The 25512-nt window shown below is 43.0% G+C and overlaps 1 protein-coding gene across 3 annotated transcripts in view; it reads left to right on the top strand.

The window, feature by feature from the left end:
• The window catches only part of PRKN (parkin RBR E3 ubiquitin protein ligase), a 1230807-nt gene that overhangs the window by 418211 nt on the left and 787084 nt on the right, over positions 1-25512 (top strand). For 2 of the 3 annotated variants that reach the window (XM_060419883.1, XM_027972639.2), the window contains exon 4: positions 12181-12302. In XM_060419883.1, the coding sequence (XP_060275866.1) occupies positions 12181-12302 (122 nt within the window). The remainder of the gene's footprint in view (positions 1-12180; positions 12303-25512) is intronic. The other variant, XM_027972640.2, reaches the window with a different exon arrangement.

Below are 25512 nucleotides of genomic sequence, written 5' to 3'. Positions count from 1 at the left end.
GTTTGGAAGTTTCTTGGTTAGGAAGAGAGGAAGATAGAGGATGAGAGAATTCCTGGGAGACTCTTGAATAGTAAAAAAGGCCTCAGTCAGCATGGGGCCCTTAGAAGGAGATGAGAGAGAAAGCTTTGGAACATTTCTGATGGCGCCTCTTGAGATTTAGTAGTGAGGGGGCAAACCAGGTTTCTGACTTGTCTGTCTACAGGGACTGAGATTCTGTGAATCAAGCCAGGGGACACCTAGGATTCCCCAGGTACCAAGGCTCCAGACAGTGAAGGTAAAACCAGCCTGAGCAGAGTTAGAAGCCGCAAACTGCGTGTTGGTTTTTCTCCACCTCTGAACTTGCCTTCTCTTAGATAATGGGCTGTTTTATCCACCCCTTTTCAAAGGGTTTCGGAGGTTTCTCCTAACACCTTGATTTCCATAAAGTGTCTGTGCTGTGATCCCTAAGACCTGAAGGAAGCTCTGGGGAGAGATATTAGGGGCTGGCTGGGGGTGGCTTCCCAATAGCACTGAGCAGGTGGCTCTGATCGGGACAGAGGTCCTCCTCCATCTTCTGAGGATGTGTGACCAGATGCACCTGGATGGGAGACAGAATCGTGGGAGTGTGCGGTGGATCATTTCAGCAACTGAAAATCAAAGATCTTTCAAGACAGAAGTCTCTGTGTTAGAAGTGTGTATTCTCCCTACTCTTCGGATTTATTCTTCTCTCTTCCCAGAATTCATCTGCAACACAGGAGACCCAGGCTCGATCCCTGAGTCGGGAAGATCCCCTGGAGAAGGGCATGGCAACCCACTGCAGTATGCTTGCCGGGAGAGTCCATGGATCGAGGAGCCTGTCAGGCTACACCACACAGGGTTGCAGAGTCAGACACACACACACACACACACACACACACACACACACACACACATCCACACACCCACACACACTCTCTGTCTCTCTCTCTCTCTCTAAGAATACTAGGGTTCTTTCCTGCTGCATACACACTTGTTAGCTACCCTTTTAGGTCTGTATAAATCCATTCAAGAGCTATTCATAGATTATAAAAAGGTTAGGATAAAAATTGCCTTGGTTATGTTTTATGATTTTCTCTTGTTACTAAAATATTTTTTTGTTTGATGTTAATATCCTTGAGGGAAGGAATTTTATAGGTTTATAATATTCTTTTGTTTCCTTATAACTACATTCTGCCTCTTTATCACTATTCTTCCCCTCCCCCAAGCAACCTGGTATCTTAGACAGACAAGTTTTAAATAAGTTCAGAAATTTCTTTAGGTCTTTCTTAACTGTTTCCCAAGAAATCATACAGTAATGTCTTCATTTTCTCTCTTGATAAATCTTCAGCTTTCTCTAAGTTTAGTTTTCTTTTACAGAGATGGTGAGAAGCCTGGGCTGGCTTCTGTGGCATTCTGAAAGCAAGATTTGCGTCTTCTCTGGGGTGAGGCAGTTGCAGAAGGTAGCAGGCGTTTCTGTAACCTGTGGCATAAGCCCAGTGGCCCTACTGTGCATCTCAAGTTCAAATTAGTTAACCTGATCTCACCAGTTTCTCAGGTATTTGACCATGAGTAGGATTAATGGCACCCCACTCCAGTACTCTTACCTGGAAAATGCTATGGACGGAGGAGCCTGGTAGGCTGCAGTCCATGGGGTCGCTGAGAGTCGGATACGACTGAGTGACTTCACTTTCACTTTTCACTTTCATGCATTGGAGAAGGAAATGGCACCCCACTCCAGTGTTTTTGACTGGATAATCCCAGGGTCAGGGGAGCCTGGTGGGCTGCCGTCTATGGGGTCACACAGAGTCGGACACGACTGAAATGACTTAGCAGCAGGATTCGTATCTCCGCGGAGGACACTATTCTAGGTCGAAAGTGGAGATGGGTAACGGAAATGAAACAGCTGTATGTAACCCCTGCCCTTAGCGGCTTGGGATCTGGTTGAAACAAATCCGCCCCTGCAGAGGACGAGTGTCTGTGCGATACAGACAGGATGCTTGTAGGAGAGAAGGGCCTCTGAACTGGGCCAGACGAGCTGCACTTAGATGGGTCCTCGGAGGCCTTTTGATTTGGGAAGCCTTGAAGATGCCTGTAGTGGCCCTGAGGTCCTAGAGTGGCTGTGAAGAGCGTTTCGGCCAGAATGGGTCAGCCGTGCTCTCTTAGTGCCTCTGCACAGTGCTCAGTTGTGTCTGACCCTTTGCGACCTTTTGGACTAGAGCTCACCAGGCTCCTCTGTCCATGGAATTCTCCAGGCAAGCCTACTGAAGAGGGTTGTCATTCCCTCCCCCAGGGAACCATCCCAACCCAGGGATGGAACCTGTGTCTCCTGTGTCTTTTGCAGGCGGATGCTTTACCTGCTGAGCCATTGACACGGAGTTCACAGGATTATCAGCCTTGATTAGCAGAAGACAGGAATTTTATATTTTTCCTTCAGCATGATGACATCATCTGACATTTCTGGCAAATCACCATGTCCCTGAAGAAAACTCATTTTCCTCGTATTTTAAGGAGTAGTAGAGAGTTTATGAATTACAGTTACCACAGAAGACCTTTTGAAATCAGTATGGAGAAAGATCAGATTTATTAACATTAAGTATTTTGTCTCATCATTTGATAAGGTAAAATAGGACACGTGAAACATTGGAATTTGTAAGAAGATATTTAACAGTTGTAGTGAAATTGGAAATATTCTACTTGTATGAAGTATTTATACCAAAATACATATTGTGAGTAAAATACGGTGGAAAAGTGGTAGTAGGGAGGGTCACACCTTGCGTGTTGCTCTCTAGTCAATGTCATTTCCCTGGGCATTCCCTTTCTTTACAGGTTTCACTGACATTTAGAACGCTGAGAATGAGGACAGTTTAAAGTCTTTTTTGGAATATCAAGAAAGGCATCACTTCTATAAAAATAAATACGAAAGTCTATTGATTCTAATGTTATGCCATAGATTACCATTTCTTGCTGTAAAGTACAATCTTAGAATATGTGCTACCTCTTCAAAATGAGTTCTACCTTTCTTGGTTGATAATTTTTGTATCTGCATATTCTTGCTGAATGCCAGTGCCATGAGACGTTCATGGAAATTTCCATGAAAGTTTTACTGCTGATTGAATGAGGGAAGTATGGTGGTGAGACTGACGCTAGAGCAGTTAGTGATCGCTGGCCATGGGCCTTAATTGCCAACCTGTGTTCAAGAGCCACTTTTGAGAGCCGTTGAATCAGTCCTCTACGGTATTGAGCAATAATCGGCACCCTAGTCAAGGTAATTGTTGCATAGTTGAGAGCAAAGTGTAGGTTTGTAATCAGGAAAACTCATATGCAAATGTCTGACTACCTTTTCGCTGTCGCAGGGGTGGCTCTCTACCTCTCTGAGCTTGTGTTTCCTCATTTCTAAAGTGGTGATGATCACGCTTACCTTTCAGTGAAGAATAGGCAGTAATGTAAGCAGGTTTTTGCAATCCACTGTGCATCTGCTTCAATTCCCTTTTACAAACTGCACATTATAAAGCTGTTTTTATTTTCTGAAAATGCCTGTTTTTTTTTAAGTGCATTAACCAGCTTGAGAATGTTCTCCACTAGAAGAGACCCATATCATTGTTTACAATTGTCATGCCTGCTAATAATTTTTGTACAATCCACCTGTATTGCTTGCACAGTAATAGTGATTTATGAAAAGAAATGAAACTCTAGTAAGCTTTAAATCAATTTAAGGACTTTCCACTATAGTTTATGGTTCATATTCCATTATATTATTAAATATTTCATTGTAAAGGACTTCAGTTGTTTTTGATGCAGTTTTGAAAAGAATTATACTTCTGATATTTCTAAAAATTAAGCTGTAGGTTTAACATGGAAATTGTGTGTAAGAATATAAATGGTGATTCATTTATAACAGCAGGACAGTGGTCACTGAGGAATCCAGGCTATGAAGTGCTCACAGGCAGGAGTACCTGGGAATAACTCAGGGTCCATATTTCTTGACAGCAAATGAAAATAGCTAACATATATCAGACACTGCGTGGAGGGTTTCACCTGTATTATTCTTTCAAACATTCTTACAAAAGCCTGTGAGTTAGGTGCTATCACCATCTCCAGTTTGCAGGTAAGAAAACAGCATTGGGAGTCAGTTGATTTGCCAAAGGTGACAACACAAGGCTTAACCTGACCTAGATGGACACGTCCTCAAGTACAGAGATTATCTTCTGAGGAAACTGTACACAGACTTCTGCAGTGTCAACAGCTGCTGCTGCTAAGTCGCTTCAGTCGTGTCCGACTCTGTGCGACCCCGGAGACGGCAGTGTCCACAGTTACTTCCATCTAAATTTGAGTTACTGACCTTCACTCAACATAGTGAAGAGTTGAGACTTTTCTAGGATCCACCTTACCTGTCTCCTGCCCAAGTTCATATCTGGGTTTACACTGCTTGGCTTCAATCCTGGTTATTTATTTAAAACTATTTCTTAAAGTATACTTCACTCTATATTTTTTCTCTTGGCAGTAGAGGTTTGGTTATTACTAGTAAAATGAATAATGAAAAAATAAATTGGCAGCAACAACAGCCACAAAACCCAGGCAGAGACATTCGCTTTAATCAGCAGATTTTGCTTCACCAGATGAAATTATGTGGCAGATACATTAATTTAAAATACCCTAGCACAAAAATTGAGAATTAAGTTATAACTTCAAGGGTAGAGCCTCCTTAGAGATTGCTAAACATGTTTTAAAAGTACGTACACTGGGTGGAAGGTTGTATAATTGGAAGTTGTTTGTAGTACAGCATCACGTTGGTTACTCTGCAGGAGCTAAGAGGATGGCTTGTTAAAAAAGTGTGGAATGATGTGGTTGGATTCAGTGGGGTGTAGTAACCCACTGGATAAGGATTGAAGTAAAAGTGTTTATGTGTAATAACTGTCCTCCTTTAAAGTAGTTCTACTTATAAACTTTCAGAATGCAGGTTTTTTTTCACTTAACATTCAATTATACTAAATTCTATATAAACTTTTTCAGTATTCTATTTTGTTTTACTTTTATTTATCATACTAATAATTTGTGATGTTAAGATAATATTATTTATTCAAAATACAATATGCTAATATTGTGAAGGATGTTTGAATCTAATCCAGTAAGTTTGGCTGGTGGAAAGTTATTCTAGCTATTTGATAATCATGGCTACTTGATTTTGGGGGCTTCCCTGATGGCTCTTGCAGGTAAAGAATACGCCTGCAATGCAGGAGACATGGGTTTAATCCCTGGTTTGGAAAGATTCCCTGGAGAAGGGAATGGAAACCCACTCCAGTATTCTTCCCTGGAGAATCCCATGAAAAGAGGTGCCTGGTGGGCTGCAGTCCAAAGGGTTGCAGAGTCGAACATGCCTGAGCATGCACATAAGCACACATTCTGTTTAATATGAATTTCACTCTGATGCCATCATACCTGCTCCAACTTTCACATTGTGTGAAATATGAGACATCTGATGAACATTTATTGAATGCTGACTAAATTTAAGGAGCTGCCAAGTCATTTGGAAAAGTGAAGCAGAGGAGTTGTGATGATAGGAAAGGTGGGACAAGTGCACAGAGACTTGCGGGCAAGATTCTTCTTCCAGTTTTCATTAGGTTGGAGTGCGCATGTCCTCCGTGTTTCTGATGATCCACAGAAGATTTCATGCAGAAGAGATGATTCCAGGAATATGCACTGGATGGACTTTATATGGAACTGCCTTAAATTGGTTCAATATGCATTGTTCAAACTAGAACTAATGGATAGGATCAGGCCAGCATGAGGAGAAATGAATTGTGCAAAGATAGCTTGCTGGCCTTCACGACTTTCACACAAGTCATGTGAAAAAAAAGTGAAAGCGTTGCAATCCTGTGAACTGCAGCCTGCCAGGCTCCTCTGTCCTTGGGATTCTCCAGGTAAGAATCCTGGAGTGGGTAGCTATTCCCTTTTCCAGGGGATCTTCCCGAGGTAGGGATCAAACCCAGGTTTCCTGTGTTGCCGGCAGATTCTTAACTGTCTGAGCTACCAGGGAATATATTTCAGCGCATTTGGGTGAGCACAGGCAGAAGGACCACCACCCAAAAATATAAGAGCAAGAATTCTGGCAAATTTGGGGACAGGAGATTCTCTGTGCCCTGGATCCTTATCGTGGGATCAAGGTCGTGGGTTCAGAAACTCTGGTCACGGATCTATTCCACACTGGGATAGTAGGAGCCCAACAGGATTGGGTTACTCCCTAAGGGACTCAAGGAAGGGCTGAACTGAGCGTGGCAGGTTAGAGCAGATCAATGCAGCTAAGTGGTGCAGACAGCAATAGTACATATCCCCAGTGTTTACAAAGCAGGAGGGGCCGGAGAGCAGAAGCTGAAAGTACTGCTGCCAGGCTGGGTGCCGGGGGAGAGCTGATGAAGTCTGTGAAAGATGCTTCGTTCCTTCTTCTTAGATGCTGGTTTTCTGATGTTTGGACAAGTCTACGGTGTAAAAGTGACAAGACTTAGTTGGGTGGTCTTTCTTACTTTTCCTGATTATTTAGGGAAATATCGTTTACTTCAGGAGAAATCAAGGGAAGACTTTTTATGGGAAATGCCATTCCAACTGCATCTTGAATATGTGGGTCAGATTTCCAAGGTGGTGATATCAGTGGAGACGGGCAGAGGGTGAGCAGTACACACGGGGGTGTCGGACACGGGGGCGTGTGGAGGAGGAGACGAGGAGAAGCCTGGTCCTGTCTCTGTCACTGTCTCTCCGCACGTCTCTGTGCTCCCTCTGAGTCTCAAGTTCAGACCTCCCGCTCCCACCCTCCTCTCTCCGGACTTCATTGTCCTCATGTCAGTACCCTTAACAGCTGGCTACTGCACTTCTCAATGTGACCGAAGAATCTTCTTAGCATTGCCATCTGTGTGTCTAACAAGGGAGGGCGAGAGGGAACAAGACATCAGTGTTACATCAGTGTTACAATTCTGTGCTCTCCGCTTTAGATGTTACCCACACATGGCTATGCTAATGTAGATTGTTCATTTACTTATAAATCAGTGGCTTCTTAATAGTTCCTAGCCAGCTTCTCAGTAGGTCCTTGTGGCTACTGTGTGCGAGAGTTCCGGTTGGTTCACACTTTCATGCCCGCAGAAAGTTCTCAGCAGCAGCTTGATCTGCTTGATGTTTTAATAAGCTCATGTGTGATAAAAATACCTTTAAGTCACATATGCTCCTGCGGCTTTATAGTGGATAGATACTGAACATTATCTTACCTAGGTATAAAGTACGAGAAAACTCACTTCTCTTCCCCCCCAGAAAACAAATTATCCAGGCAATTAAACTCTTTATTTCTCTATGACAACCAGTGACAGAAACTTCTGAGGTCAATCAAATGTGTTCGTCAGAATCGGAATGAGTTTTCTTAAGCATTTATTTATCTTATAAAAACAACATCTTCAGGCCATAAGCCCATCATCTAAAATACACTAAAACTGAAAACTGCATATTAGGCTGTTTTTTCAAAACACCAAAGCAAATAATATACCTTCTTTTCGAGTAGGGACTTTACTGGAAGAGTAATGAATATTGTTAATGTGTGTTTGGCATTTTTTGGGGGGACCAAGAAACCAAGAAAAGAAAATAAGAGAAAATACTTGAGGAAGCGTAATGTTAACCAAACTGGGAGAGAAAACCTAAAGATAATGATAAAATGACAATGCTAAAAAGGCTTTGGGGAAGGAAACGGCAACCCACTGCAGTATTCTTGCCTGGAGTATCCCATGGACAGAGGAGCCTGGTGGGCTACAGTCTAGGGGTTTGCAAAGAGTCAGACACAACTGAGCGACTTGGCACAAGGAAGCCTACGGATGCTCTGAATGGACACAGCGACTCACACTTTAACAGGCCTGCACGTTAACTAGGGCTTCCCTGGCGGCTCAGGCAGTAGAGTCTGCCTGCAATGCAGGAGATCTTGACTCCACCCCTGGGTCGGGAAGATGCCCTGGAGGAGGAAATGGCAACCCACTCCAGTATTTCACCCTGGAACATTCCAATAACATCTCTTCAGGAAAAAAAAAAAAAAAAAAAGAACATCTGTATGAAATGAGTAAACTGTGAAATAATTACATCAGCAGACCCACCCTTCTGGTTCCTGACAAGATAACTATGTAAGTTTATTGATGGGGTGGAGGGGTGAGCTTAATTGTCAGCAGGCTCTTCAGCAGTGGTGTCTAATAACTCTGTGTTCATAAACTTTTGCCCTTGGGCTTGCTGTTGATCAAGCCCTACACAGTGGTTACATCCTTCCTCCAATTTTTTTTTTTTTTCCTGAGAAATACATTAACACCAGATGCTCCAGAAAAGGTACTCTGCTGAAGTCTGATAAAGTCAGGGATGTGCTGTGCCCAGCATGTCCTGTCTTCACACTCTGCAGCAAGAGGACCACCTCAACTTGGCAGCACCTAACATGGTCTGACTACAGATTCCCTGATACTTTGGTTTGACACCTTGAAACAGCTTGCAAGCCACCCTCATGTTCTGTAAGGCAGACTTGAAATACACCCCATCAGTCAGACAGAACAGCCGAAACAACAAAATCACTCTAGAAACTCTGTTGTTTTTAGGCGGTTGGACAATTTAGGGGTGAAGTAGCATCATGTCTGCGACTTAATTATAAGTCATTCAGCCAAAAAGTACTGTTTATGTGCAGTATAGGTGTGCTTAGGTCTATGCACGCGCACACATACACACACACACAGGGCGCACTCAAAATATGTGAAAATGTTCACAATGAGTGAATTGCAGGGAAGGTGATAGTTTGTAAGATTTTTGAAATATCTCCAGGTTTGAAAACTTATTATATGTAAAGAGGGAAATCGATGAAACAAACACAAGTCCTTTGATTATTTTGGACAGTGAAGAGTTTGCAATCTGTCAGAGTTGATTAGTAGAGGAAAAAAATTAGATTCAAAAAGAAGTAAGAGAGGGGAAGATTCATGTCATCAACCGGAGGCAGCTGTATAGTAGAGAAGCGTTTTGGGGGTCCTTGTTCCCATTGCCTTGCTGCTTTAGGGGTTATGGCTCCATTTTCCAGTCTCTACCTTATCTACTTCCATCCAGCCGATGGGAATGTTGCCCAGAAGATGGTGAGGGTGTCATTTGTGCTTATTTCTGTCCTGTGCACTCCAGACCTCAGCGTGCCACAGAGAAGCTTGCCAACTTGGAATGGTGTGATGTAGCTAACTAGGTGGGGAAGCCGTCCTGAAAAAGGGCTTTCAAGGTTTCCCGGAAGGCCCAGCTGCTTGACCACGTCGAGGCAACAGCTTGAAAAGTGCCCTGGCCAAGACTGGCCTGACCTTGATCCTTCCTTCGACTGCTATTAATCCCCAGCTTGTGCTGGCTCTGAGAAGCGCCGTGTAATAGATTGCATGTCATCTTGTATGCTTCTAGGGCACTGGCGTGGGCATGCAGTATTTTCTGCCTAACTTCTCAAGGACTTTAGTGAAGGTTGTAGTGCACAGAGGTGGGGGTCCCAGCCTTCAGATTCTGCCTGGCTCTGTCATTAGCTGAAACAACTCTGCGAACGTTGCTCTTGCCCTAAGGGAGAGAGAAAAATCATTTAGTTCCCTGCAGTTTCTGAGACGCTTCAGTTACTATTGTCAAGTCCTTGCTAATGTGCGCTTGCAACAATGCTGGTGTCCCTGCACCCCGCCCCACCTCCTCTGTAAGCGTTTCTTTTTTCATTCGTTTCTTCCTCCCTCCTGCCCCTCCTCTTTTTTGGTTTAACCTTTACAGTAGGTTATGAAAATTATAAGTTGATTTTGTTTATATTGCTGATAGAATTTTCAACGATAAAGCCTCCTTCCTCCTCCACTACTCTTGTCATAGTACACATGAAAATTGCCAGAGTTCTCGTGATCTTCTGTCAGTTGTTAAGGTACTTCGATAACTTTAGTATATGGTTCTGTCTGTTGCATTTTATGATGTACATAAAACTTTAAGAATACATGTCATGTCATTGTTGTATTTGCTAATAGCTATATAATATTCATAGACTTGAATATCTTGTGCAATAAGGCACTAAAGCTGCAAAGAAGTCTCAAAAATCATAGTTTCATATCACTACAAATAGTTCATCTTCCTTTTCACATTAAAGCTAATATTAATCTCTGGAAATTAATAATTATGAAATACGTTGCTAGTAAATGATAAAATTATAAAACGACATCTTTATCATGCTTTACATTTTTCTTCTTTTTTATTTTAGAAATTATGAAAGTATGATAACACATTTACAAGAGACTTGGAAAATACGGAAGAGGGTTATATAAAGTTCTATATATTACAACTATTTTTTATTAGATAAATTAAGATTTTAGTTGGAATTTCAATATCAAACTCTCAAAAGTTGCTAGAATGAATATACAGAGTATTAGAAGGATATAGCAGACTTGAAAACTTCGTTGATGGCCCAGGGGTAAAGAATCCACCTGCTCATGTAGGAAACTTGGGTTTGACCCATGGTTTGGGAAGATCCCTTGAAGAAATGGCAACCCGCTCCTGTATTCTTGCCTGGGAAATCTCATGGACAGAGCAGCCTGACAGGCTACAGTCCATGGGGTCACAAAGAATTGGACACAGTTGAACAGCTAAACAATAATAACAACACAGTGGAACTGAAAAGCACTGTGAACCAATTCAATATAATTAAGGTTTATATGATAGTCACGCAACAGCAGAATACAAATTCTATTCAAGTTCCCTTAGGCTAGGAGACACTGGAACATACCCAGGGATATACAACGAGGCACAAAATTTTCATGGTCTAAAGGTATTCAAATCATATAGAGTCTGTTATCTTATCTCTGTGGAATTATGTTAGAAATCAGTATCAAAAAATATTTGAAAATAACCCAGTTCGGAAAATCTAACCTCATATCTTTGCAAATATATATGTGTAATTCATCTGTCCTTTCACATTGAAGCTAAATATTAATCCCATAATTCATAATTACGAAGTATATTCCCAGAAAATAATTATAAAACTTGACATCTTAACCATGCTTTACATTTTACAGTGTGTTGTCACCTATAATATTAGTAGAGATGGCTACTAGACAAATGAGACTTGAATATGTCTGCAGAGCCCCTTTTTGGAAGGTAGCAAAGCAAACGGAGTTGCATAAGTCTTCAGGATGGTTTCTGTTTTCTCGTGATTTTCTGTACTAATTGTTTTTACTAAGCCACACGTGTTTGAATGTCTCAAGGTTTTTGTTCTTAATGATCAACCATGTTTATTATTCGTAATTTCTAGATGTTCTTAATGCTAATAGTAAAATTTTAAACAAATCCTGATGCCATGGTGTTTTATGATATCCCACCTATTAAGAAGTGAAGTTAAGATCAAAAGGACTATTTAGTAATTTTAAGAAATTTGGAAGTTGGTTGTTTTACTGGTAAGTGTGTCCGGATACAGTTAGCTTTTGTAGATATAGAGGTAAACGATTCAAAAGAAACTTCCCCGAGTTTACCGGCTGATACTCTCCTGTATGGGGGTATTTGAGAGAAATGATCAGAGATTATCTTTTTCTAAATGTTTCTGCAGCTTTTGCATGTATTCTTTGAATGACATTTGTCTAGACAGAGGGCACTCATGAAACGCAAAGCACCCATTTCCACACAGGATTGCTGAGTCTGCTAAGCCCTTTAGGGCTTGTGTTTTATTTTGTGTGTGACTTTGTGTTGGAAAGTCTTCGTTGGTAATTCAGCAAACTGTCATGATGCCATTCAAATCATGAGAAGTGGGCTAAAGGTTTAAGAGGAAAAATCAGAAGCCTTCAAGACTGGGTAGAGCTGCATGAAATAAAATTCGGGAGCAGGGGCCTCTAAATTTCAAATGGTCTTACATCCTCATCCTTTTAAAAATGTCAACAGTGCAGTATGCGATTAATTTCCTTGTGTTGCAGATACCCTTAGCCATCTCTCCCAGCAGCAAGCTGCTTGCTGCTTTGCTGAGTAAGTCATAGGGCTCTTGGCAAGAAGGAAAAATGTGTCTCTCTTTTGAGCAAAGACCTGCATTTTCTAAATTTTAATTGTTGGATCTTCATTGTAACATTTATACTACTAATGTCTCAAAATATTCAGGAGGAGTTAAGTCTCGATGTGGATTCTGCATTGACTGACTGCTCTCTCTGCCTGTTTTCCCAGCAGGTAAACCGACCTACAACAGCTTTTATGTCTACTGCAAAGGCCCGTGTCAAGGAGTGCAGCCGGGAAAGCTCAGGGTGCGGTGTAGCACCTGCCAACAAGCAACGCTCACCTTGGCCCAGGTAAGGAGATGTGGCGTGGGCAGCCTACCCAGAAAAAGGAATGTGTGTTCCCAGGTTGCCTTTCGGGGTTTCTCATCAGATATCACACATCACCGGAAATTTGCCTTCCATGTGGTTGCAATGATTAATGGTATCTGAAGTTTCTTTTTTTTTTTTTTTTTTTTGCATTTCTTTTCCATGGGGATGGTCTTGATCCCTGTCTCCTGTGCAGTGTCATGAACCTCAGTCCAGAGTTCCTCAGGCACTCTGTATATCAGATCTAGTCCCTTAAATCTATTTCTCCCTTCCACTGTATAATCATAAGGGATTTGATTCAGGTCATATCTGAACGGTCTATTGGGTTTCCCTACTTTCTTCAATTTAAATCTGAATTTGGCTATGAGGAGTTCATGATCTGAGCCACAGTCAGCTCCTGGTCTTGTTTTTGCTGACTATATATAGCTTCTCCATTTTGGCTGCAAAGAATATAATCAATCTGATTTTGGTGTTGACCATCTGGTGCTGTCCATGTGTAGAGTCTTCTCTTGTGTTGTTGGAAGAGGTTGTTTGCTATGACCAGTGCGTTCTGTTGGCAAAACTGTATCTTGACCTGTGTGATACGAACATGGTTGTATGCTTATGTCAAAATTTATCAGACTGTTTATTTTAAGGTTGGCGCACTTGAGGTAAGTCATACCTCCATAAAGAAATGAACAGGAACTTGTGGATCCAGGACCAGTATGCATATAAAATCCTGTTGGAAATCACGATGCACTGTGGCCTCTGCTCTTTTTGTACCATCGGCAAGCTGAGAAAGTTTTGTATGGTTTTAAGTGGTTGGGAAACTAATTTGCATTCCAGCATCATCATAAAGTTCTGACCCGTGGCTCCTCCCATGTCTGTGCATGTTGTCTGTACAGTGTTCTTGTGGCCTGGATCAGGGTTGAGCCGTGTCGACATAAGACTGCAAGGCCTGCATGGCCAGACATGTTTACTCTCTGGCCCTTTAGAGAAAAGGTTTGCCGGCCAACCTCCGATATAAAAACACTGGCACAGTGGTTCGAGGCCTCAGCATGATACGGTGTAGAATTTGGCTAAAATGACGTGGATGCTGATGTCTTTAAGAGATTGAAGGACATTCTGATCAGCTTAGTGCTGAGACAGAGCCCAGGATGCGCCAGAGCAGAAAGAACTCTGCCGGCAGCAGGGGCTGACGCGCAGGGCTGCACTGCCTTACCCGTCAGGCCCCAGTGGTGGTTAGTGCCTTTAGAGTTTGTTCTGCAGGCTACAGGACAAAGGCAAAGCGTCACAGAGGCCACGCATAAAGGGATGTTTTAAGACTGTTTCTTATCCCTATAGCTGTTTATCACTGGGACTGAGTATGGTGACAGATTGCCGGCAAAGTGGTTAATTATTCAACTATATATATAGGGTTCATAGCCAAGGGTCTAGATTACTGTGGTGTCTTGGCAGACAGGTGGTAAAGGAGTGCTGTGAAAGAACCTGAAGCATGTACTCATTAATCAGGAAATCGTGGCTCGCTGACGCAAGCCTGCGAAAATGGGATCACTCACAAATGTAATTCAAAGCTCCATCACGATACAGCATTTCGGCTCCACAGGGGGCCCACGCAGGGAGGCAGATCCACAAAGGATGCCTGGGTTTGTTGGCACCCGCTGGAGTAGACCTTTTTCTGGGCGTCATCAGACAGTATTTCTGTCTGGATAATGGGCTGCTCTAAACTTGGTTCTCTCCTGTACCACAAGCCTTTCTCAGTGCAGTCCACAGCCTCTTCTGTGCCTCTGATCTGGACTCCAGTCCTGGTTGCCTCGGCTTCCAATGGCTCTTAATAAAAGACAGCATAAAAACTCATTACTGAATTCTAAGCTTAATTCTTTTCATACAGCATCTTATTTAATTATTTCATAACACTCTGAGTTAAGTGCTATTAGTAACCCTACTTTAGATTTGACTAAAATGAGGCTTAAGGAGATTAAGAAAACGGGAACTTACACGTGGTGGATGAGGGGCTGAACCAAGTCGGGTGAGCTCATCGTCTAAGCTCTGTGTCTCCTCCTCTTTACCGCACAGACCTGCTGACCTGAGGGTCATGTGCCCAAAAAGCCTCGGTGCTCAGACAGGTGAAGTACAAACTGAGTCAGATGCAGGCAGTGGGCCTTGGTGAGGACCGCGGAAGGTGGGAGAGTTAGGGCCCACATACAGGATCCTGCTCCTGCCAGTGGTTAGCAGTGGTGGTGGTTGGGGTGGAGGGCCACCCAAGCTTGTACTGAGCCAACAGAAACCACAGGGGTAACATTTAATGTGAAACTTCTCATTTAAAACTATTTTTCATTGGGGGGAAAGATAAAGAGAAAGAAGCAACCTGGCCACAGCTGCCTAATGTTCCAAAGTAGAGAGTTGTAGGGGTTAAATGATATGTGGATATTAAGTGCTTATCAGAGCCTGGCATGTGGTAAATGCTGGATTAAAATAAGGTGTGGTTGGGAGGGAGCAAGGTGTGAGCTTGGAACAATGACTTTGGAGCTAGGCTGCTGGGTTCTGGTCCCAGGCACTTCCCTACTTCCCCTTTATGTCAACTAGGGGACATCTGTTAACTGAGATAATTGTATCTCTGTTTTATTTGCTGTGAAAATTGTTTAATATATGAAAAACACTTTGGACTGTAGCCTGAACACAAATACTTAGAAATCTTAAATGCTTTATTATTGTTATTTTGTTAAAATACAGATATACATTAGTAACATGTATATATATATACATATATACACACACCACATCACATACACTTATACATACTTCACACATGTATTCACACACACACTTATGCACACTTCACTACGACACCAATGCAGCATCTGGCTGACTCCTTTTAGAGAAGCAGAAACACTTCCCCTCGCACCCTGATGATGACGAAGCTTTGTGATGAAGTCAGGTCAGCGGGCCCCTGGACCAGTGCTTCCTTGGAGGGACGATCTCGTCCATCCTGTGGTTTCAGGCCCATTGTGTCGCAGATGCCCACTCTCATGACCGGCCCGAATTTGATCAGTTCCCAGAACTGCCCCGCATCTGATTATTAAGTGCAGACTTTTATTCCTTCTTTACTCTGTTTAACTCTGCACATTGTTGACCACTCCTTAAGTCCATCAAGAACTGCCTGGCCTTTCCTCTCATCATTTCTCTGCTGACAGGCCAAAACTTCACCTGCATTATTACAGGTATCGTTACATTTTTGTCCCACATTCTATGCTGCCATCTATCTGTCTATATTCCAAGAGTCTGTAAGCCTCATAAGATCAGATAACTGGTTGGTTTGGATCCCCAGTAAGGGGACCCAGCCAACATCTCACAGGGTGTGTGGCCCACTGCGGGTGGCATCTGTACTTGAACTTTCACACACTGGTTTGGTAGATCCACAACCTTTAGAAATTCTGTTTGCCTTTTTACAATTATATTAATCATAGCAAGTATGATTCTTTTGCCACAATTTACTGCCTTCCTTCTGTTTATATGCTGGTGTTTGTATGTGCGTGCTAAACTGCTTCAGTCATATCCGACTCTTTGCGAGCCACCTGTATTTTTCTCTAATTCTCATCACAGACCCGAGAAGAAGGTATCATTATCCAAGGTTTTTAACAAGGAGACTCCATGAAATTAAGTAATGAGTCCAAAATTACATGGTTAACAAATGTTGGTGCCGGGAGCGAAAATTATTTTCAGTGTTTTTCTCCAAAGCCCTAGCCTTTTTTTTTTTTTCCAAAGGATAGATTGCATGCTATACCAATCTGCTAATAAATGCCCTATTATACAACTATTTCCCTCATATTTTAACTATCATTCAGAAATGCTCTTATAAAAAATATGGCTAGGAATTTAACGAAAATGGAATCAAAGATTCTTTATTTAATCCAGAGTTTTAGTACAGTTCTTCGATGTAATATAACTGATACCTGGGCTTCCCTGGTGGGTCAGCTGGTAAAGAATCCGCCTGCAATGTGGGAGACGTGGGTTTGATCCCAGATCCCCTGGAGAAGGCATGGCAACTCACTCCGGAATTCTGGCCTGGAGAATCCCATGGACAGAGGAGGCTGGTGGGGTGCAGTTCACGGGGTTGCAAAGAGTCGAACACGCCTGAGTGACTAATGACACACAATACGCAGAGCTGGTTCCCAGCAAGTGACTAGCATTTCGTTTACTTTTTTATTAAAAAGAAAAATGTCGTATTCTAACTTGCATATGGAATCTTGAAAAATTGTACTGAAGAATTTATTTACAGGTCAGTAACAGAGAAACACACATAGAGAATAGACTTCTGGACATGAGGAGATGGGAGGAGGGGGTGAGATGATGGAGAGACTGACATGGAAGCTTACATTATCATATGTAAACTAGATAGCCAATGGGACTTTGCTGTATGGCTCAGGAAACTCAAACAGGGGCTCTGTATCAATCTAGAGGGATGGGATGGGGAGAGAGATGGGAGGGAGGTTCAAAAGGGAGGGGATATATATATACCTATGACTGATTCTTGTTGAGGTTTGACAGAAAACAGCAAAATTCTGTAAAGCCATTTTATCCTTCAATAAAGAAAATAAGATGCATACACTTAGAACTAGCTTCAAACAATATCTCTCTGGAGCAGCTGACTGATCACACTGGTAGTTGGCCTACAAGTTAAGTCTTGGCAAAGATTTAACAGGTGTGTTATGACCAACCTAGATACCATATTAAAAAGCAGAGACATCACTTTGCCAACAAAGGTCTATCTAGTCAAGGCTATGGTTTTTCCAGTGGTCATGTATGGATGTGAGAGTTGGACTGTGAAGAAAGCTGAGCGCCGAAGAATTGATGCTTTTGAACTGTGGTGTTGGAGAAGACTCTTGAGGGTCCCTTCGACTGCAAGAAGATCCAACCCGTCCATCCTCACGGAGATCAGTCCTGGGTGTTCATTGGAAGGACTGATGGCTACAGCTGAAACTCCAATACTTTGGCCACCTGATGGGAAGAATTGACTCCTTGGAAAAGACGCTGATGCTGGGAGAGATTTGGGGCAGGAGGAGAAGGGGACAACAGAGGATGAGATGGCTGGATGGCATCACCGACTCGATGGACTTGAGTTTGAGTGAACTCTGGGAGTTGGTGATGGATAGGGAGGCCTGGCATGCTGTGATTCATGGGGTCGCAAAGAGTTAGACACGACTGAGTGACTGAACTGAACTGAACTAGCTAAAAGGAAGGGTTTCTAAGCAGAGGTTAGACAAGCCTTAGGTTTCATTCTTCCAAAATATATAAAGATCTGCAACTTACACAGTTTTATCTAGTCAGGAATAAAAAAGTTACAGAGGAAATAGAATCTTGTGTAGCTGACTAGCTAGGGAACAGAGTGTGGTTTACCTGAGCTGCTTCAGGGAGCTTTTTATACACAGGGAGAAAAAATCTACTTGGCCACTTGGGTTATTTTTTTTTTTAATATAGTTTTATTTTTTCTGGTCAAAAGAATTCAGTTTGGAATAAGCCCCATGCTTCTCATGAGTCTTAACAGGAACCTCCTAATTATTTTTTCTTACTGTTGGTAAAGTGATAGAGCTAATTGCTCAGTCCTGTCTGACTCTTTCAGACCCCATGGACTGTAGCCTGCCAGGCTCCTCTGTTGATAGATTTTCCCAGGCGAAAATACCAGAGTGGGTAGCCATTCCCTTCTTCAGGAGATCTTCCCCAACCCAAGGATCGAACCTGGGTCTCCTGCATTTCAGGCAAAATCTTTTCCATCTGAGCCAGCAGGGATTTATTAACATTTCTTCACAATATTTAAGTGTTGCATGCAAAATAATGAGCTGTCTCTCATAGGTAATACTCTAAGGTTGAATTGTTGAAATGTTTCATATTTAATGTGAAACTCATAATAAATTAACAAGAAAGATGAACAGTCATTTCCATCATGATGTTAGGATGGGGAAACTGTGGTCTGAAGCTTTGCCCTGACCTTGTGGATAACTTGAGAATCACCTTACAGAAACTCCAAGTTTTCTTTTGTCTCCAAATCAAATGATCTTCTCTAATTTATGGTGACCTTGACCAGGGTTTCCATTAACTGAAATAGCCTTTAGAAAAATGAACACTCGCTGGAAAATAGTGAGCAATGACTGATTGGGAAAACATAGCAGGAAGCCAATTTTCAGTTGCCTGTTCAAAAATGTTCCGAGAACGTCCACACAGAAATGACACGGGGTTGAACATAGAGCGAGGTCACTTTGTCCATGTGTATACATTTCTGATTGTAATAATGAATAACAAAATTAACGATTTAAAAATAACCTGTGACATTACTGTTTCCTTCAGTAGATAGGAAGTGCAAAAAATCAAATGACGAGTATATCATATGCTTGAAGTCTTTTTAATCTAGAAAAGTGACAGGAAAAATAAGATTTTCCAGGATGTGTAGATTATACACTATTTTTAACTAGAAATTATAGAAGAAATGCATGTTGGATAAAGAAGCAGGATGAAGAGAAGCAAAGATGCTTTTCCCTCTCTCTTTCTCCAGGATTCCTGCCAAATTCAAGGTTAGAATATCAGTAGGCATGGTTCCTTGTACCGTCTGTCCTGTATTTAAATTATAAGTGTTGGTGGGGAAGAGTGAGCCTTCCCGTAAAGAAGGAAGTTATATATATATATGTATATAGTCAGATGTGGCTCTTAGGTCAAGCTCTCAAAGGTTTCCTAGGAACAATGTTCAGACTGGATTTAGAAAAGACAGGAACCAGAGATCAAATAGCCAACATCCATTGGATCATCGAAAAGCAAGAGTTCCAGAAAAATATCTACTTCTGCTTTACTGACTCTGCCAAAGACTTTGACTGTGTGGATCGCAGAAAACTGTGGGAAATTCTTAAAGGGATCAGAATATCAGACCACCGGACCTGCCTCTTGAGAAATCCATATGCAGGTCAGGAAGCAACAGTTAGAACTGGACATGGAACAACAGACCATTTCCAAATTGGGGAAAGAGTATGTCCAGGCTGTATATTGTTGTCTGCTTATTTAATTTATATGCAGAGTACATCATGAGAGATGCTACACTGGATGAAGCACAAACTGGGAAGCAAGGTTGCTGGGAGAAATATCAATAACCTCAGATATGCAGATGACACCACCCTTATGGCCAAAAGTGAAGAAGAACTAAAGAGCTTCTTGATGAAAGTGAAAGAGGAGAGTCAAAAGGTTGGCTTGAAGCTCAACATTCAGAGAACGAAGATCATGGCATCTTGTCCCATCGCTTCATGGGAAATAGATGGGGAAACAGTGGCTGACTTTATTTTTGGGCGGCTCCTAAATCACTGCAGTTGGTGATTGCAGCCATGAAATTAGAACACGCTTACTCCTTGGAATGAAAGTTATGACCAACCTAGATAGCATATTAAAAAGCAGAGACATTACTTTGTCAACAAAGGTCTGTCTAGTCAAGGCAATGTTTGTTTGTTTGTTTTCCAGTAGTCATGTATCAGAGAAGGCAGTGGCACCGCACTCCAGTACTCTTGCCTGTAAAATCCCATGGACGAAGGAGCTTGGTGGGCTGCAGTCCATGGGGTCCCTAAGAGTCGGACACGACTGAGCGACTTCACTTTCACTTTTCACTTTCATGCATTGGAGAAGGAAATGGCAACCTGCTCCAGTTTTCTTGCCTGGAGAGTCCCAGGAACGGTGGAGCCTGATGGGCTGCCATCTATGGGGTTGCACAGAGTCGGACACGACTGAAGTGACTTAGCAGCAGCAGCAGCAGTCATATATGGATGTGAGAGTTGGACTATAAAGAAAGCTGAGCACCAAAGAATAGATGCTTTTGAACTGTGGTGTGGGAGAAGACTCTTGAGAGTCCCTTGGACTGCAAGGAGATCCAACCAGTCCATCCTCAAGGAGACCAGTCCTGGGTGTTCATTGGAAGGACTAATGTTAAAGGTGAAACTCCAATATTTTGGCCATCTGATGTGAAGAGCTGACTCATTTGAAAAGCTCCTGATGTTGGGAAAGACTGAAGGCAGGAGGAGAAGGGGAAGACAGAGGATGAAATGGTTGGATGGCATCAGCGACTTGATGGACATGGATTTGGTTGGACTCTGGGAGTTGGTGATGAACGCAGAGGCCTCGCATGTTCTGGTCGCAAAGAGTCGGACACGACTGTGTGACTGAACTGAACCGAACTAGGATGATAGCTTTAAAACAATTATAAGAGAAGTATTTGCAGGACCACATAGAGAAGATAGAGAATATTTGGCAAAAATCACAGACTTACGTACATTCATGAAACATAAAGGAAGAGATAAGATTTCTTTAAATAAATTTTATTGTATATTTTGATTTCACTGTAAATTGCAGTTAAATGTAACATGTTCTAAAACAGGGTGGCTTTGTTTATTGGTTACCAGTGCTGTTCATTGTTAGAACACAGGCTCCTCAGAGGCTTACTCCAGAAGGACTCGTGTCATCTTAAGCACTTTGCTATCTATGACCCTTCACATCACAGAACCGGGCATCATAGTATTGAGTCTTCAGGCCAGCAAGATAATGGGGAGTAGCCAAGCCTGTCTCATTTATTTTTGAAAGGAAATAATAACATTGATACTTTTAAGAAGCCTTTTTGCAGGCTTCCCCTTACATCTCATTGTTTATGACCTGGCCATATAGCCACTAATAATTACAAAGAAAGCTTGAGAAGAAGTGTTTCCCAAAGGTTAACAGTGTAGCCATAGCCTGTAGCCGAATTTATTTATCTGTGGGCTTTTGTCCATTTCTTCTCCAATTGAAACCATCATTGTACGAATAAGGAGAGACGATGAGGTGGACCCTGGTAGGCAGTGACTGAAGGTGCTGTGTTTGTCTATCCATAATTATTTTAGATCACTTTGAAGAACTCCTCAGTCTCTTTATGGGTTTAAATTTTATTGGCATATACTCTGCATCAGTGTGGCTGCACTAAGGGGGTTTGGCCAGCCCTGAACTTGTTTTTGAGTGTGAAATGCTTCTGCTGTTTCAGGGGTTGTTTCTGCTCATAAATGTAACTCCCTGGTTTCCTACAGAGTGAAACTGATATACTATCCATTTGACCACCTAGAAGCTTTACTGAGAATTATGGAAAGAAAAAAAAAATAGATCTTTAGGGCAGTGGGTTAATTTATTTGTTCTTTGCTTAAGAAGAAAATGGCTCTAAAACCTCATTGGGGAAAGATAAATAGAATTTAGTAGCTCTGTCATTCTCCACAGCAGACTCTTGGTCGATACATTATGAAGAATGACCATACTACCTGGTGCTAATAAGATGTGAGGGGGCCGAGGGTCACACTGAGAAACCTACAGAATTAAGCAAGACAGTGCAGATCACGACTGCAGTTTTCGTTTTTGTTTTTGTTTTCCCAGTTATTTTCCAGAAACACTGGTGCTTATGCAGGCATGCCGTCATCCATCTGGGAATATCAAGCTACCTGCATAAATGCATCACTGAGGCCAGATGAGAAATGGAGAGGTTAATTGACTTCTCTTGGGTCCACAGTGAGAGAGGAGCCAAACTGAGAATTAGAAATCTGGGGACGCAGAGTTTAAAGTCTTTTTGAAAGCAGCCATATTGAGTTACATTTGTTTCCTTAACTGCAACTGAGGGAGAGTCCAGCCTTTCTCTGCAGCTTTTTCCTGAAAAGAGTCAGATTTATCAGGCTACATTTCCTAAGGCAGGAATGAAGATTTGGGAATTGGGTAAAAAGTGAAACACATATATTGTCCTTTAGTGAGGAGAAGACAGAAGAGCATTGGCTCATGTGGAAACCAGGAAATCCTGAAATCAAAGGGGAGGCTCTCATGGATTATGACAGTTTTTCAGTGGCTCGTTGGCTCTACTTGTTTGTTGGAGGCTTTGTTGTTGTTCAATCGATAAGCTGAGTCCGACTCTCTGTAACCCCATGGTCTGGAGCACGCCAGGCCTCCCTGTCCTTCACCATCTCCTGGACTTTGCTCAAATTCACGTCCATTGAGTCAGTCCTCTGTCGTCTCCTTCCCCTCTTGCCCTCAGTCTTTCCCAGCATCAGGGAGGCATAACACTGAGGAAGTTAGAGTCCTCAGCCTGAGCCCCACAAGGGTTATTCAACTCTCTGAGCTCTGCTATAACCCTGCAGTCTCTTGTTAGTAGGAGTAAACCAAGAGTTCTCCCAGCTAGTTTCATGAACTGGATTTCTGTCGTGAAAACTACTTGGAATTGTCCTTTACATCTTCAGTTGTGCACTGGGAATTTCATCTTAATTTACAAGGCTGTCTTAATAAACATCCACTGACCTACTGCCTAGGAAATCACCTACAGTTAAAATAGTCAGACCGCCATTTTTTAAAAGCATCATCTCATGGACAAATGAGCGTTTTCCTTCATAATCTCTTAAAAATATGCAAAAAACTATTTTTTTCTTCTTCTCTCTCTTACTGAATGTGTGCGTGCTCAGTCCCTCAGTCATGTCTGACTCTGGGGCCCCGGGGACTTCAACCTAGCAGGCTCTTCTGTCCATAGGATTTCCAAGGCAATAATACTGGAGTGGTGGTCATTTCCAGGGTTTGAATAAACAGATAGTACAGATGGTATATATGTGTGACCATAAAATGAACCGAGTGTGATCGAAAATATTAAAGCCTCTGTGAACTGGGTTCCCTCTACTCCAGTCCATGACAGGACTCTGTGCCCCGAGGCAGGGCCTGTAGCTTTTCCACCTTTGTGCTGTAGCACCACACATGATGCACATTTGTACCTGTTTTGTGGAATAAATGAATAACTGAACAAAGGGTGTCATAGTCACTGTTTGCCTGGATCCCCATGTAGTATTAGAAGAGGAATGAACTTTGTAGTCATTCAGTCTAAATTCCCTCCCGATCCAGAAATTTCTCTTATAATATATGCTTGGTGTTTGGTCATCTGCCTGATGCTCAACAACCTCTAGGTCTGGGAAAATGATTGCTTTACTTTAGCTTACTCTCTTCACTGTGTGGAACTCTAAAAGACAGAGAGTTATTTGACCTGAAATCTGTCTTCACTCATAAATTATAGCTCCGCTTTTTGAAAATAGAACAAAATCCAAAGAATCTTCCATCTGTCAGCTCTTCGTATGTTTAAAGCAGCTGAAATGATTCACTTCCTAGGTCTCCCTTTCCCTAGCAAATGCATGGCTTTCAAATGTAAGAAAGGCAGAAGGTGTCTCCTGGCCACCAAGAAATGCACTCTTCTCTCAGCAGCTTCAGAGTCATGAGAGGTGGCGCAAGATCGTGGTTGGAACCGGGTGGTGGTGAGAGGCAGGGCCAGCAGCTGCTGGTGGAACTTGGACGGGACTTGTGCAGACTGGCTGGGCTGATTCCAACATCCCTGAGAAGAAGCCTGACCTGCGGAAAGGCAAGAGTGGGAACGCACATAGGGACTTCCCTGTGGACCAGTGACGGTTAGGGTTGCGGACTCGAGAGGTGTGGTTAGAAGTGGCAATTCCGAGACAGCAGAGTGTGATGGCCATGAGTCAGGAGCTGAGAACACAGGATGGTTGATGACGGCGCTTGTTGAGCGCTTGAACCTTGATGCCCAGTTGGTGATTTTTTAAAATGAGCTCCAGGCAGTTGCAAGCCTTTTGCAGCTGAAGTGGCACCACCCATCAAGCTGCTGCTGAGTTCCAGCGCTTCCTTTTGCTTTTGATGCTTTCGGTCTTTTGCTGAAGGCCTGCCACAGCCTCCTGGTAGGGGACAGGTTCTGTTGTTGTCTCTCAGTCGTGTCCGACTCTTCCTGACCCTCTCGCCTGTAGCCCGCCAGGCTCCTCTGTCCCTGGGATTCTCCAGGCAAGAATACTGGAGTGGGTTTCCATTACCTTCTCCAGGGGATCTTCCCGACCCAGCGATGGCAGGGGATTCTCTCCACTGAGCCACAAGGGAAGCCCAGACTTATTCCACCAAGCCAAATGGATAACTTTTAAGTTTCAGATTCAGTTTCAGTTCAATAAAGAACACCCAGTCTCATGCGGAGCAATCAAGAGAGCCACAGCCTCTCCCTGCACTCTCCTGTTTGGGCCTGTGTGAGGACAGGCCCCCTCTTACTTCCCGCCCTCACTTTCACCCCCGCTCTACCTCTTTCCTCCCTTTGGCTTCTCTGTCTCAGGGCTGAACTCAGATGAGAGAGCTAAAGCAAAGATAGACGGGGAAAGTTGTTGCTTGACTGGTAACTGTCCTGGCATAGCTGTGAGCTGTCAGGAGCTGGCAGGTGTGAAAGGCCGACTCTGTCTCTTGGCTGCTATCCAGTTGTCTAGAGGTCTCCGGGGGGAATTCCAGGTGCCCCCGAAGTGATGTGCTAATGCATTTCCTCCAGCCCCGAGTCCTCCCTCAGCCCCTGGTTTCTCGCTGCTCATTTACTTGGTTTTCTCCCTTGGAGTCTCTTAGGGCCTCGAGGAGGTCTTGCTGGGAAGAGTGTAAAATGGTGTTAGTGAGGTGCTTTCTCGGTTTCCAAGGGGAACACTTACACATGTTTTGCTTTAATAAAATTTGGAAGCACAGGCTGAGTCCAGTGTAGCTGTATCCACAAGGAACTAGCCCTGCAGATTTTCCAAGTGAGACTCAGCCCCAGATTCACTGTCTGCCCCCAACTCTGGAAGACGTAACTCACCTCAAGCTCTCTGGAAGAGACATGTCAAGCTTGCTGAGTCCCTGCGCTGAAGCCCTTTGTTCTCCATTCGAGATTAAGGGGAAGTCCCACTGTGTTGGGATGGAGATGCAATGCACCTTTCAATGCTGAAATCGTCTTCACTCATGATCTGCACTTCGTCTCCAACTCAAGCTCCAAAGGGGCTTCCCAGGTGGCAGTGGTGGTAAAGATCCTGGCTGCCAGGGCAGGAGCCGTGAGAGACAGAGGTTTAATCCCTGGCTTGGGAGGATCCCTTGGAGGAGGGCATGTCAACCCACTCCAGTATTCTTGCCTGGAAAATTGCATGGACAGAGGAGCCTGGTGGGCTACAGTCCATAGGGTCGCTGGGAGTCTACTGAAGCACAGCACATTGTGTTGTGGCCTGAATTGACTGGAGTGACTTTGCACACACACACACACACACACACAGTCTCAACCCACCAACTTTTACATGTATGACCTGGGCAGAGAATTCCAAACAATGTATCATGTGTTGGACTCGAGTGTTATGGAATTTTTTGCTATAGGCATAAG

This window comes from Ovis aries, chromosome 8 (assembly GCF_016772045.2).
Source record: "Ovis aries strain OAR_USU_Benz2616 breed Rambouillet chromosome 8, ARS-UI_Ramb_v3.0, whole genome shotgun sequence".
Lineage (NCBI taxonomy): Eukaryota > Metazoa > Chordata > Mammalia > Artiodactyla > Bovidae > Ovis > Ovis aries.
This window is presented reverse-complemented; position numbering and strand designations above follow the sequence as displayed.